Source organism: Haemorhous mexicanus, chromosome 1 (genome assembly GCF_027477595.1).
Source record: "Haemorhous mexicanus isolate bHaeMex1 chromosome 1, bHaeMex1.pri, whole genome shotgun sequence".
Classification (NCBI taxonomy): Eukaryota; Metazoa; Chordata; class Aves; order Passeriformes; family Fringillidae; genus Haemorhous; species Haemorhous mexicanus.
Window position 1 is genome coordinate 9,879,202 of NC_082341.1, and position 12,869 is coordinate 9,892,070.

General features: G+C 38.3%; 1 protein-coding gene across 2 annotated transcripts in view; it reads right to left on the bottom strand.

Annotated features, from left to right (window-relative positions):
• The window catches only part of ESYT2 (extended synaptotagmin 2), an 80,456-nt gene that overhangs the window by 25,583 nt on the left and 42,004 nt on the right, over positions 1-12,869 (bottom strand). For both annotated transcript variants that reach the window (XM_059839783.1, XM_059839774.1), the window contains exon 7: positions 4,132-4,187. In XM_059839783.1, coding sequence (XP_059695766.1) covers positions 4,132-4,187 — 56 coding nt within the window. The remainder of the gene's footprint in view (positions 1-4,131; positions 4,188-12,869) is intronic.

Consider the following 12,869-nt stretch of genomic DNA (forward strand, 5'->3'; position numbering starts at 1 on the left):
ACAGAGAAGAGAACAATTTCCTAAGCTACAAGGTCACCCAGCTCAGGTCTGAACTGACAACAACTCATTGTCAAGCCAACAGCACTGGTTGCACACATTGTCTACACAGGCAGAAGGCAGAACACAGAGCACAAGCACCCAGGGCATCCCAGGAGGATGTACAAAGGTTCAGAGAGGTCATTGCAACAATACTTGAGATACTCTCAACTGCAGAGGAACATTCTCACTAAGGCTGGTGGAGCTGTGATTTCTCCTCCTAAATACACACCATGATTGCCTTTTTACAGTCTTTGTGAAATCAAGATGCAGATAATGTTTGATTACTTTGAACATTTTTTGGATGAAGCACTTCTGTGTGAGCACCTTGTGAAGTTTTCTAAGACTGAATCTGAAGCTGGGAATAGCTCTGACTCAGGAGCTAGCATATAAAAACACAAAAGCTGCAGTGAAACATGATATGTGTTACAGTTTCATTTGGAAAGAAAATGTAGTGGGGAGCAATTAACATTATGCTAGAGATGGGCAACAGAACAAACCCATTAAATACAATCTGGCCCACTAGAAATGCACACTGATTTTCATGCCAGAGATTTGAAACCTGAGCAGCCTGCAAGCCCTTGGCTGCCCACTTCCACTAGAAATCCAGATAACTACAACACATGATGGAACAGGGCTGACTGTGCAATGGTACTCAGAACAACAGGAACAGAAGGAGCTCAAGGCTGCATCAAAATCAATGGACAGGTCTGTGCAGGCTGCTGGTTAGAAAGAAGAAGCAGTGGATAATGTTAAGATACTGCTCAGAGGAAAAAACTTCTGAGTTAATTCACACGTGCCCTAAAGAGTCTTCCTTCCCCTCCCTTGCATTCAGAGCTTATCCAATCAAATTCACAGAGGTTGTCATTCTATGTGAACCCTAGAAATTCAGTTTCAGCAAATGTTAAGACAAATACTACAAGATAATCATGTTATCTGAAGAGTAGCTTCACTTAGCTATCATTTTAACACACTGCTTTTCAAACTTTAAAGTTTCATTTTGCCAAACATCTCGCTTTCAATTTATGCTCTCTGAAATGAGCCAGGAAAATAGAATTCATTATTTTGTCAAGAGGTGACAAAAAATTGAAGATAAACATCTCAACCAGTCTTAACATTAAAAGGAAAAGAAAAACCAAACCCAAGTTGAAGTGATGGTAACTACACAAGCAACAATCACAAGTTTCAAAATTCAAGTCTAATGACAAAACTCTAGTATAGAGGTCAGATAAGCTTTTTTGTCCCTGCTTTTGTTAGTGTCCCTACTGGCAAAAAGAGAAAGCTCTGCCTTTATGCTCAGTCCCTTAAGAACAGATGACTAATGGAGAAAACCAACTGACAGAAAGCATAGGAGCTGTGCAAGGAAAGCAATGGTACCAGAGCTTGCCCTGCTCTTCTCTAGTGCTTCCTTAAGATCACAAACTTTACGTGATCACAGGCATAAATAAACCTACTCTGGACTAGCATAAGGTCCAGAGACTGACTAATGTTCAAATAGAGCTACAGCAAATCTCCTTAAATAAGAGAAAGAAACACAGCCCAAGCACTGGGAGGACTCACAATCCTTTATGCCAGAACCAAATCCCAGCTGATTCCAGAGGTCAGTCTCATAATTTTATCCCTACACTACAACTTGAATTTCACTAAAACACCTGAGAAAAATGAGGCAGCATTAATGAAGTTTCACCAAGTTTTACACAGAGAAACTGGATTCCTAGAAAGTAGTAGATACCCTAACTTTAAATATGGAGCTGAAAAAGAACACTGAAGATTGTACACAACTAACTAATGAATTAAATTAAATCTAAAACAACATGATGCTTTCAAGCTGTTTAAATCTCATCTAGTATTAGCCAGCTGGGGTGCACCTGGATACAAAGTATTCCTCATGAAGGCAAGGCAAAAATGACAATCTTTTGCATTTTTTGTTATCTAAAGTAAGTGGTCTGATCTGTAGAAAACAGAGACCAAACACTGCAAGCAATAGAGAAAGATGTGTTAATATAAACCCTTATGTGGATGGATCATTAAAAAACAGCTTCCTAAGATCATTAAAATTTAGTCAATGATTCTACGTACAATTATTTTTTCAGTTCAAAAAAATGAAAGAAGTGTGCAATGTTTCATATAGTTTATTAGACTGCCTTCAAAAATTCAGTTTCATTGCAGAAAAATAATTGTTAGTTGCCTACTCTTTTGTATTGCTCTTAGTTCTACTTAATCATTATCAATTTTTATCAGCTGTGTATTTTTCCTGTGCTATCTTTATTCATACTGCAGAGACAGCAAATTTCTGACTGCACTGAGTGTTTTCACTGTATCTCAAGCAACCCAAACATCTTTCCATCATCCACATCCCCTCCTGAAAGCACCTGAGTATTCTCACAGCCTGGCTCCTCCTCACAGAGATTTTAATTCCACTTCCCCACAAGCTAAACTAATGATGGAAATATGAATTACTTGTGTGTCCTTCTCCTTGTGGAGTCATATAGGAGAAGCAATGAAAAAATTGTTAACAGCTGACAGGGAAGCTTCCAGCAGCTAAAGGTGAAATTCAATTAGCAGAAGACATTTGCAAACAGAGTACAAATAAGCAGTTCAGTGTGCAGCCAAAAGTCATAGGGCTATAAAGGTACCTGTGGTGGCAGCAATCTCTTGTTCATCGTTGTTTACAACAACTACAATATGTCAAGTAGTCAGACCAAAATACACAACTTATCTATACAGATAAGAAAAACAAATCCAGCACTAAAGAAACCTCTTGGCAAGGCAGACTGTGAGTCACCCCAGTTACAGTTACTATAGAAACTATACCATGTCTAGATGGCACTGGTTTGTGCATATGTGGCCAAGTTTGGTTGCTCTGGAAACCATAAACTTGAGACATTTGGGAGACTTTGTTTACATCTGAGGTTTTGTGTTTGCAGTCAGGCAAGTATGTAGCAGGATGTGAGTCTCAGGAGCCTAGTAAAGTTAAGTACTAAATGTAAATTTAGTCATGTTATAACAAAAAGGGGAATTATTACTCAGGAGCTGTGTTTTGGAAGCCATTTTCTCTCACTCATGGAGAAAACCTCTTTCCTCAGAGACAGGCTTGAAACACGAGCAATTCTTGGAGCCATTAACCTACTTAATACAAGTTCTAATTTCAAACTGTTCAGCTGGGATTCTATGCAATGGCTTCACATGTCTAAGGAAAGAAAAACTCACTTCAGTCATGCAGTTGATTACTAAGGGATTAATTTAATACCTAAATTCAAACTCCTGTTTTAAAACAATGAAAAATAATTCTGGAGTCAGCCAACTCTTGAGAGTATGGGATCTAATAAAAGGGGTAGTCACAAAATCCAAGCGTGTATCAGATCTACCATTATCTCCTTTGCCATTGTCTCCACATTAAAAAGCCCCTGGGTAACTATTAAAACCCGATAAATATGAATATATTCATGGATTTAACTTTATCAGGTTGTAATGATTGAAAGCAGCCTGATTTGCACCTCTATTGATGCTTTTTAATTTGGGATTTTATCATGTGGTATTTATTAGGAAAAACTCTGAATAAGCTAAGCTATTTATAGCTATATACAGTCAATATTTTGGTACTCCATCTTCACATAACAAACTGAAAGCTTTAAAAGTAAACACTTGAAGATTTTAGAAACTTTATTTAGTTTGAATAATCTTAAGGTACTTCTAACTACCTTTACACAATCAAATAGAGATGGATTGGCACACAAAGCCAAGAACCAAGATGTCATGAACCCACTTGCATGAAAGCAAGGTTCTGTGTCTTTCATAGGAGATGGCAGATAGGAAATTCACAAGATTCTGGAAAGGCTAAGAACACTAAAAGAAGTACATTACAAATTATATTTTCAAATTATTTTTAACAAGACCCACAAGATATTCTTTTGGCATAATTTGACTTGTGGTGAAATCACTACCTTCTGCAAATTGAGCAATTTCATATAATTCTACATTAGGAGAGAACTGCTCAGAGTCATCTAACCTAGAAATTATTCAATTGATGGTCTTGAGATTTTCTGGGCTTTACTGGGGTGCAGATATATCAAACAGTGCTTTAGGTATACTCACTTCAGTCCTGGAACATCCAGAAGATTGGTCAGTCCAGTCCAGTTAATCTCCAAAAGCTGTGAATTGCAGAGAAAAGAGAGAGGGGGGAAAAAGGAAAAAAGAAAAGCAGCTTAGAATTGGTAACACTGAAGAAATAAACACAATTGTTACAGATTCTGATCAGTGGAGAATTAAACAGTTTCCAGGATTTTCTTAAACAAACAAACAACCCTCTTCCATTCTTAAGAATTTTTAGACACTTTTTTTAAAGTTATAAAAAGTTTCATCATTCTCTTATCCTTTCTTCTACCATTCATACAAATACACACCCCCCAATATACACAAATACACAGGATCTACTCTGTACAACCCATTTAGAATAATGAAATGTGGCCCTGTTTTCTGAAGAAATATTTCTGGAGTCACCATAGACCTGTTAGAGATGAACAGTCATTAACATGAATTTGCAAATTATAATAAACTGAAAGAATCCCACGTGAGACCAGGAAAAAAAAAAGAGATCTCGAAGACATAGCCAACAGAAAGAATGAAGAATTGGGATTAAGAAGGGGGCAGGAAGATGTGATAACAGCTTGTAAACATAAAAGGCTGTTTTCAAGGAACAAGTTCATTCTATCACTGATAAAGAAGAAAGGTATCAACAGGATTAAGTATCAAAGAGAGAAAAATCTTCAGAAATAATTAAAAGGGATAACTCATTGCTAGGTCATGCATACTTTCTTCACTAAAAATCTTTGCAGAATATTATGCTGTATACAGGTACCTATTCTGTTTCAAGACTGCTGACTTTAAAAACCAATTTAAAACATCCTTTTTGATCCTATAATATTGTAATTCTAGATAACAAAACCAATAGACCTGAGTTCCCTTAGTTCTCTCTTCACTGAATTATTTCAGTTGATGTCACAGAAGTTACCACAATATTTAAGCAACACAAACCCAAACCCACCCAGTTACCAGCATGCTTCCAAATCCAACTCCCCTAATCTAAGTATAACTGCATGAGAAAAGGATTTTGATATTCTTCAGTTAATAAACTAATTGAGGTAGTTCAGCTAATTGCTCAAACAAAACAACAAACCTCTACAAGAACAAATGTATATTTTCACAGACAAGAATCATCATCCTACCTTCACTTTCTTTTTTAAAAATAGCACATACCATTCTTTACAAAGGATCTATTAATAGTTTAATTAGTGATTTCCTTTGCAAATACTTCCAGTAAAGATAACACATAACAGATTTACTCATATAGGAGCATTGTTACTTAATATACTTTTGAAATGGTGGCAAATATTTCAACAATGTTACCCATGAATATTACAAATTGTTACAGGCCTACCTGTAACAAACAATTAAGCAGGTAAAAAGGAAATCATTATCTTTTCAAGGAAAAAAGTAAGATGTAATAACCAGATATTCCAGAACAAAAGGCAACACAATTCATGGGACCTACTGCAAGAATCCAGAGGAGCACCATGCCCTTGCCACAAACAGAGCTCAGGCTATCCTGGGCCTCATGAAGATGATTAAGGGACTGGAGCATGATGTCATGAGAGATGCCCTGTATTTTCATTATTTTTGTGGCCCTCCACTGGACTTATTCCAGGATGTTCCTGTCTCTGCTGTACTGGGGAACCCCATACTGCACTCCAGATGTGCCTCACCAGCGCTGTGGAGAACGGAAAAATCTCCCTCAACCAGCTGGCAACGCTTCCCCTACTGCAGCTCAGGATGCTGTTGGCCTTCTTTGCCATAAGTGCACATTTCTGACTTCTCTTCCCCTTTCTGTCCAACTGAACAGCCCATATCTTCTTCAGCAAAGCTGCTTTCCAGACAGTCAGCCCCCAGCTTGACATGGGAGACAGGGTTACTCCTCTCTAGGCACAAGACTTTACATTCCCATTTGTGGAACTTTATGAGATTCCTGTTGGCACATTTCTCCAGCTTGTCAAAGCCCCTCGAAACAGCAGTACAACTATCAGGTGTATCAAGCACTCCTTCCAGTTTTAAGCAAGCTGAGAGCACACTCTGTCCCAGCATCCAGGACAGCCATGAATTTGTGCTGGCCCCAGCTTTTACCTCAGGGTACATCACTACTGATGGTTCTCCAGCTAAACTTCATGTTGCTGACCACAACTCACTGAGCCTGAAGAGTTTAGCCACTTTTCAACCAAGCTGCCCATTTATCTACTCTGTACTTAGCAGAGTTTAGCTGTGAGGATGTTCCAGAAGGCTGTGTCAAAAGCCTTACTGAAGTCAAGGCAAGCTGTGTCCATAGTTCTTCCCTCACCCACCCAGCCAGCCTTCTGATCACAGAGGGTTACTGATTTGGTTTCATGATTTCCTGCTCATGACTCCCTCCTGGCTACTCCCAATCACTTTCTTGTCTCCTCAACCTTACCAGCAGCAGGGAGCTGACCACCTGAGCCCCTGTGCCCTTGACCTGCCTCCAGAGCCATGCTGCAGTCACCTTTCATGCTTTCCAGATCTCCCCTGAAGTGGTGTTGATGCCCACGTGGAAGAGCAGCAGTGGGTAATGGTCTGAGGCCAGACAAGCTGTAACAACATGCTGAACCTGAGGTCCAGGCAAGCACAAACCTCGAGAGAAAACAGCTCAGGATGGCACATGGGGCCAGGAGTCTCTCAGAAGTGACCACCTCCTGCTTTCTCCTGGTGCTTCAGTACAGTTCAAGCTCTGCTGGCTTGGATGCTCCCAGGCTGTCCTCTGCTACACTGGCCCCAAATCTGTTCCACAGCTGCAAATCTGCAGATGGGGTAGGAGTCATCTTCCTTGGGGAAGAAAATTTCCATCTTTCCCCATCATGGAATAATTCCACCCAGTAGTTTCTCCAGAAAGTCAGAAATTCTGTTTCAGACATCCCCTCTCTACAGAGAGTCACCCTGTGTGAGGGAAACTAAACTCAGACTAAGCCATCTACCTGATCATATACATTTGTCATGGATGAAACCAGACTGTAAGAATCTAAAGGGAAAAAGTTCTTCAGAAGTTCTACAGAGATTGCTGACTTTCTTGACTGATTCCTTCTTTAGGTGAAGGCACAAAGCTATCACTAGCTGCAGGACCACTTTGTATTCAATATCTTTTAAAAGTAGCTCATTTACAACCACTTTTGCCCACTTTCTATTAGAGTACTAACAGGTTTTTAGTGAGAAAAGGTTAATGCTCATCTATTATGGAATACTAGCAAGGCTAAATGGAAGTAATACCTTTCAGAAGAGAATAAGGTCTTAGCTACAACCCATACTGTATACTGAACAGTCTTTTTTTTCTTTGAGGTACTGTAATTTTTTTTTTCTACATGATTATCAATTTAAAGCTAGAAGGTTTTTAATTTCTAAATGTAAAAAAACCCTTGTGGAAAATAATTTGTTGCAAAATGGATTCTTTTACACTGGTATGCAATCCTTAGTTGTACAGTTCTACAAAAACAAACTGGGAGCTAGAACACAGAACATTTTCATTTAGGAAAACTAAGATTTCACTTTAAAAATTAATTGTGCAAATTATTGGTATATGTTCTCAAATCTCCTCCTTATCTTAAATCTGAAAAAAAAAAGTTAAGAAATAAATAATTGAACAAGAAGGAAAAGTCCAACTTAGTGTGAATAATTTCAGTTTTATACTACTTCCTCAATCATGCAAACCCACAGATGTTTAAGTAATATAGCAAACAAGTAGCTTGGTAGTAGCTGATAAGACTAACCACAAATTGAGTATTCAGACTAATTCTCTTGTTCTAATCACAAGTTTTGACTGTACATTATGAGACACTTTAAAGAGCTATGCAGTCTACCAAGGTTCTAGAAGAATTAATTTTATACCGTTTTAAGACAAAGAATCCAGTTTATTATATGATTTATGTTTTCTTTATTCAGAAGCAAAATAGAAGGAAATGGACGCCATAAATACCTTCCAAAAGTGGTCCCTATGCTGAGGTGCTCATACCTGCATCCTGTATTTACCAGTTGTACATAACCATGTTTTCAGATTAAATAGCAAATGAGAAAAGATTTGCATTTCCTCTTGTTTTCATATTTTGTTCAGTGTACTACATACAGCAATTAACACAGTAAGTCCTGTGCTGTCTCCTAACAGACTTCACTGAATAAATGCATTGAGCAATGCGTGTTGAAATTCAACATTGGGAAACATCTTCTGCACAGGACTGAAACATTTATCACAGTGGTTTCTGTATTAACTGCCATAGCCCAAAAGAAAGCCAAGAACAACCAAAGAGATGCCACTGAGAAGTGACACTCTGCATTGATGTGACTAAAAAGCATTTCAAAAGGTTGCAAAACAGTCTATGAAACAAAACAGGGCCTACGGTACAATTTCACTGTCAATATTTTGATTATTACACACCTCTGCTGAAAAACAAGCCTAGACATTCATTCCATCATCAGTCCTTACAGCATGAAACATGGAAAAGCAATTACACAAAAACCCGAGATGTGTGCCATTAAGAGTGGTCATTTAGAAAAGAAATACATATAATGCCAGAAATTCTCTTCATCCACTTAATGTACAGGAATAAAGACAAAGACCAATTTCAGAAATGTTAAAAAAAATCCTCTTCCATTTGAAGCTGAAGCTCAGAAATTAAAAAAAAACTTTATTACAGCTAAGAACTTTACAGGGTTATTTTAAAAGATTTGCAAATAAGTCTTAAGCCATTAAATGTTTTGGAAGGAATAGGAGCCTTCAAACTCCTGCCAAAATCAAGGTTTCACTGTTTGGGCTTTAAAGGTAAATTCCTCAGTCAGATAAAGTTTGTTGCATTTGCCCCCCACAGAGCTTCCTTTCCAGTTCTACCAGAAGCACCCAGCAGTAAAACACACTCTAATCTTGGTCTACAGGTATTAGGGAGAAATGTTTGTTTTGTTTTCTACTCTTCTAGATTTTTTAGTGTTCTATCTCTCCCTGTCTTCACCCCACCTTTCCTTTCAATGAAGTTGGTTCAAGTCTGCTCTTGGTTTCCAAAAATTATCAAACCTGCAATAGATACACTGTTTGCAACTTAAGTGTTTTCCAAAAGGCAACTCAGGAAAAAAAAAATCTTTCTATCTGCAAAAGTATAGAAATAACACTGACAGCAGACACACTCGCAGCAGAGTGAAAAGAAAGGAGACAGAAAATTTCTTCATAAGCAGGAGAGAGCCCCCAGCCACAGTCCAGCAAAATAACAGGAGGTTTTCATTCTATTTTTTGGGCACTGCCATGCCATGACTTGCTGGAGAAGAACAGGACTCCCTAACATGTGTTTCTGACAGAATTGTGGTTCTTAGAGCAATGTTGCCATCATAACTAACTTAAGAGTCCTTTGGAGAAAAAGGGAGCAAGCAAAGGACTCCCAGCTAATGAATCTTTTATGAAGACCCAAACCTAAAAACCTTCCATATTTAAAAAACAGCTTAACAATATGATTTCCTCCTCTGTCACCATTTTAAGCAATGCATAATTCTCTTAGTTTAGCTAAATTCAGAGAATGCCAGCTGGTTCTCTGCAGCAGAACTAACAGAAAAATTTTCCAGAACACTGGAAAAACTGCGTGCAGAATTTGTAAGTGAATGAAATTCTGCCAGAAGCCAGAAATGATGGTATTGTTCCACAACACACTGCAACTACAGAGGTGATGTTCCTTGCAGACTCTACCAACCAGCTCACTGCACAAAGGCAGGATTCCAGACACCGGTTTCACTTTCCAATGAAGTAGTCTGTGTGTCTTGTGACTCAAACTTCTTACAATTCTTCCTTTGCTCAGAGAGGTGAAAACAAATTTCCTTATCTGCCTGAAAGCCAAGAAATTCACATCTTACCAAAGCTCTGTACTGAGAACTAACACAAGGCATACTTCGGAAGATTCGGAAGAGGTTAAAAAATCAGATTAGAAAATAACTCCCTTCAGCCAACAAGAAAAGACAGGCTAAAAACTAATGAGCATCTCTATACACATTGGGTGCTCTCAAGACCCTAGAAACCTTTACAAAGGGAAAAATACCTGCTAGAATGTAGAATACACAGGACCATTAATAAAGTTCACAGAAGTACAAAAGGCAGCCTCTAAACACTGTCAACCTCGTGGCTTGATTTGGCTGCCATAAACAATACTAATTCTCAGAAGAGAAGCCACAGAATATTTTAAAATGCTGATTAACAACTTCCTGCTAAATGACTTATGGAAGTGTAAGGCCTTTGTAGGAAAACTTAAGCTCTACTACAGGCCCTGAGGATGCAATTCCATGGGTAAGGTGTGATTTTTCCCAGAAATGTCTTAGAAGGAGGGGACTAACATGCCCTCCCTCTACTGTTACTTGTGAAAGGCCATACCCAGATATGGTACAATTTGTTTGTTAGAGCAAAGCCCATCACCACCTACAACACTGAAGTGCTGGCATTGTTGTAATAACTTAATATGTAATGTTATCCAGTGTATCTCCCAGGAAATACACAATAAACTCAACCTCAAACAACACTGCAGAGAGTAGGTGCTGTAGTGCTCCCACTGGCTGCTGTAGCAAACATGGCATATCTCTGCACAGAAATGGTGTTTAAAGTTTTTCAGTTGTAACTCTCTGAAGGTTCCAATGAGACAACTGCTAGAGAGGTAAGATGTATACTGGAGGGGGTAGAAGACCCACCAGGCAAGTGAGCTGAAGTGACCAGAAGCAGGATCACAGTTGACTTTGCACAAATCCAAACAGCAGTGCACCTGCTGTTCTCCATAGTATCAGCTACTCACAGCTTTATTCAAGCCAATCCTCTCCACCTTCTCTACTCCTTCCTACCCTTCTACAGTCTGCATTTAAATGTTCACACCCTCACACCAGTCTCCTGACTTTAGTGAGCTGCTCAGGCAACTAAAATACATCTGAAGGACAAGAAACTGGGCATTTCTTATTGTGTTTAATATCCTGCCAGCTCATGCCCCTTAGCCAGCTTCCTCCAGCAGCAGAAGTTTCAAAACTGGTGTAAGAGAGACAACAGCGTTGAATGGGGGAGGGCACAGGGGGAAAAGAATAAGGTACTGTGGAAACACCAACTGTTATAGCCCTTAAAACATCCCATTAGCTACCAAAATCTAAAATCACTGAGAAAAAAATATAAGCTGTAGCAAATTTTAAGCATGCTGAGTAGCAGTGAAAATCATTCACTTCATAAGCAACAAGACTAACTCTTAAGAAATATTATTCTAACAGTGCCTCAGCATTTATCCAGGGGTTCCACAAACCTGACAGTTCCACATGTTCTAGAGGCATTCTATACATTCTACAGAACCACTTTTTTTTTATTTCCAGCCATTTCACTGGACTCATTATGGCTGTAAGCACTAATTTTTGAGTCTAATTTTCATCAGGACTTATAATTTTGCAAGTCCCATCCAGCCAGTTTTCCAAAGGCAGACAATATTAAGTGAAATTAAGCCTTATAAAAAATTAATCAAAACTACAGAACAGCACCAACCTGTAAAGTGAGTAGAAGGGGAGTAGTACTCAAGTCAGCAAGTGGAAGACAAAATTATAAATCTGAAAATGAGAGCTCTGGAAGAGCTGCCCATTTTTCCTGGAAGACATCCTGTTTTCCAGCCATTGTTCTTTTTAGAACATTAGTATTTTTATGTGTTTCCCTTATTGGGAGGATTTTGGCTTTTATTAAGAGAAAATGGTTGGGTTAGGACACACCCTCAATTCTGAGCATGCCACTGAACAAGCTTTTGAAAATTACCCATTTACAGCACAACTATAAGCCATATAAACTTCTAATACTGAACAACAAATCAAAATAACTATGCACTGATTCATGCTAAAAGTAAAACAATAACTAAAACTTTGAGATCCAACTATCTGGTAAATATACATAATGTTAATATAGTGAGAAAATGCAAAGAATCTCACAAATCCTGACTGTTAATCCAGTGCCACCTTCTCTCTAGCACTGACACTCAGAGATTTAAAAGACCACTTCAAACATTAGAATTGCACATATTTCCCTTCCTTGATATGTCCTACATATCTGGATTTATAAAATAAGCTGATGAAACTTTTAGCACCTTCCTCACAATAACAACAAAATACAGTATATAGAAAGTTTCATAAGATGTAAGAGTTCTTGAAAGATCAAAAACTTTATGTATTACTCAGAAATATGAGACTGGTAAACTCATAGGCCATGTTGCCTTATATAGTCATTAAGTCCAGCAAACAGATGATACAGAGCAAGAGGAATTGTTGCCAGTTACTTTGGACTGGAAAATATGAGAACAAAATCTAATGCCAGCTGCCAGCTAATTCCTCTTCTCTTCTAACAAAAATATTTAAGAAAAGCTTTCTTTGGCTGCAGCTATTTGCTCTCTAGTAAGAGAACAGAATTTGGTTCTTGCTATAATAAGCTTTATTTTACATTTTTCTACCGAAGTTAGAAAAATAAATACTGAGAAAACACACTGCATTGGGGAGAGAAGTCTGTTTGGAAAAAGCTGAACAGCCATGGAAAACTGTCAAAGTTATGGCTTACCTTAGATAATTTTTGAACCATTCACCCTTAGGTTTGCTCAGACATTGACCACTGCCTTAGTTGTTAAAGGAAAGGAGGGTGAAAAACACTTTTAGCATATTTGTAACTGAATACTTTTGGGGAGGGCCTGTCTTTTTAGTCCAAGCTGATACTCTGCTCTACCATCCTTTTTTTGTCCCACTAATAAAGTGTCAGGGGT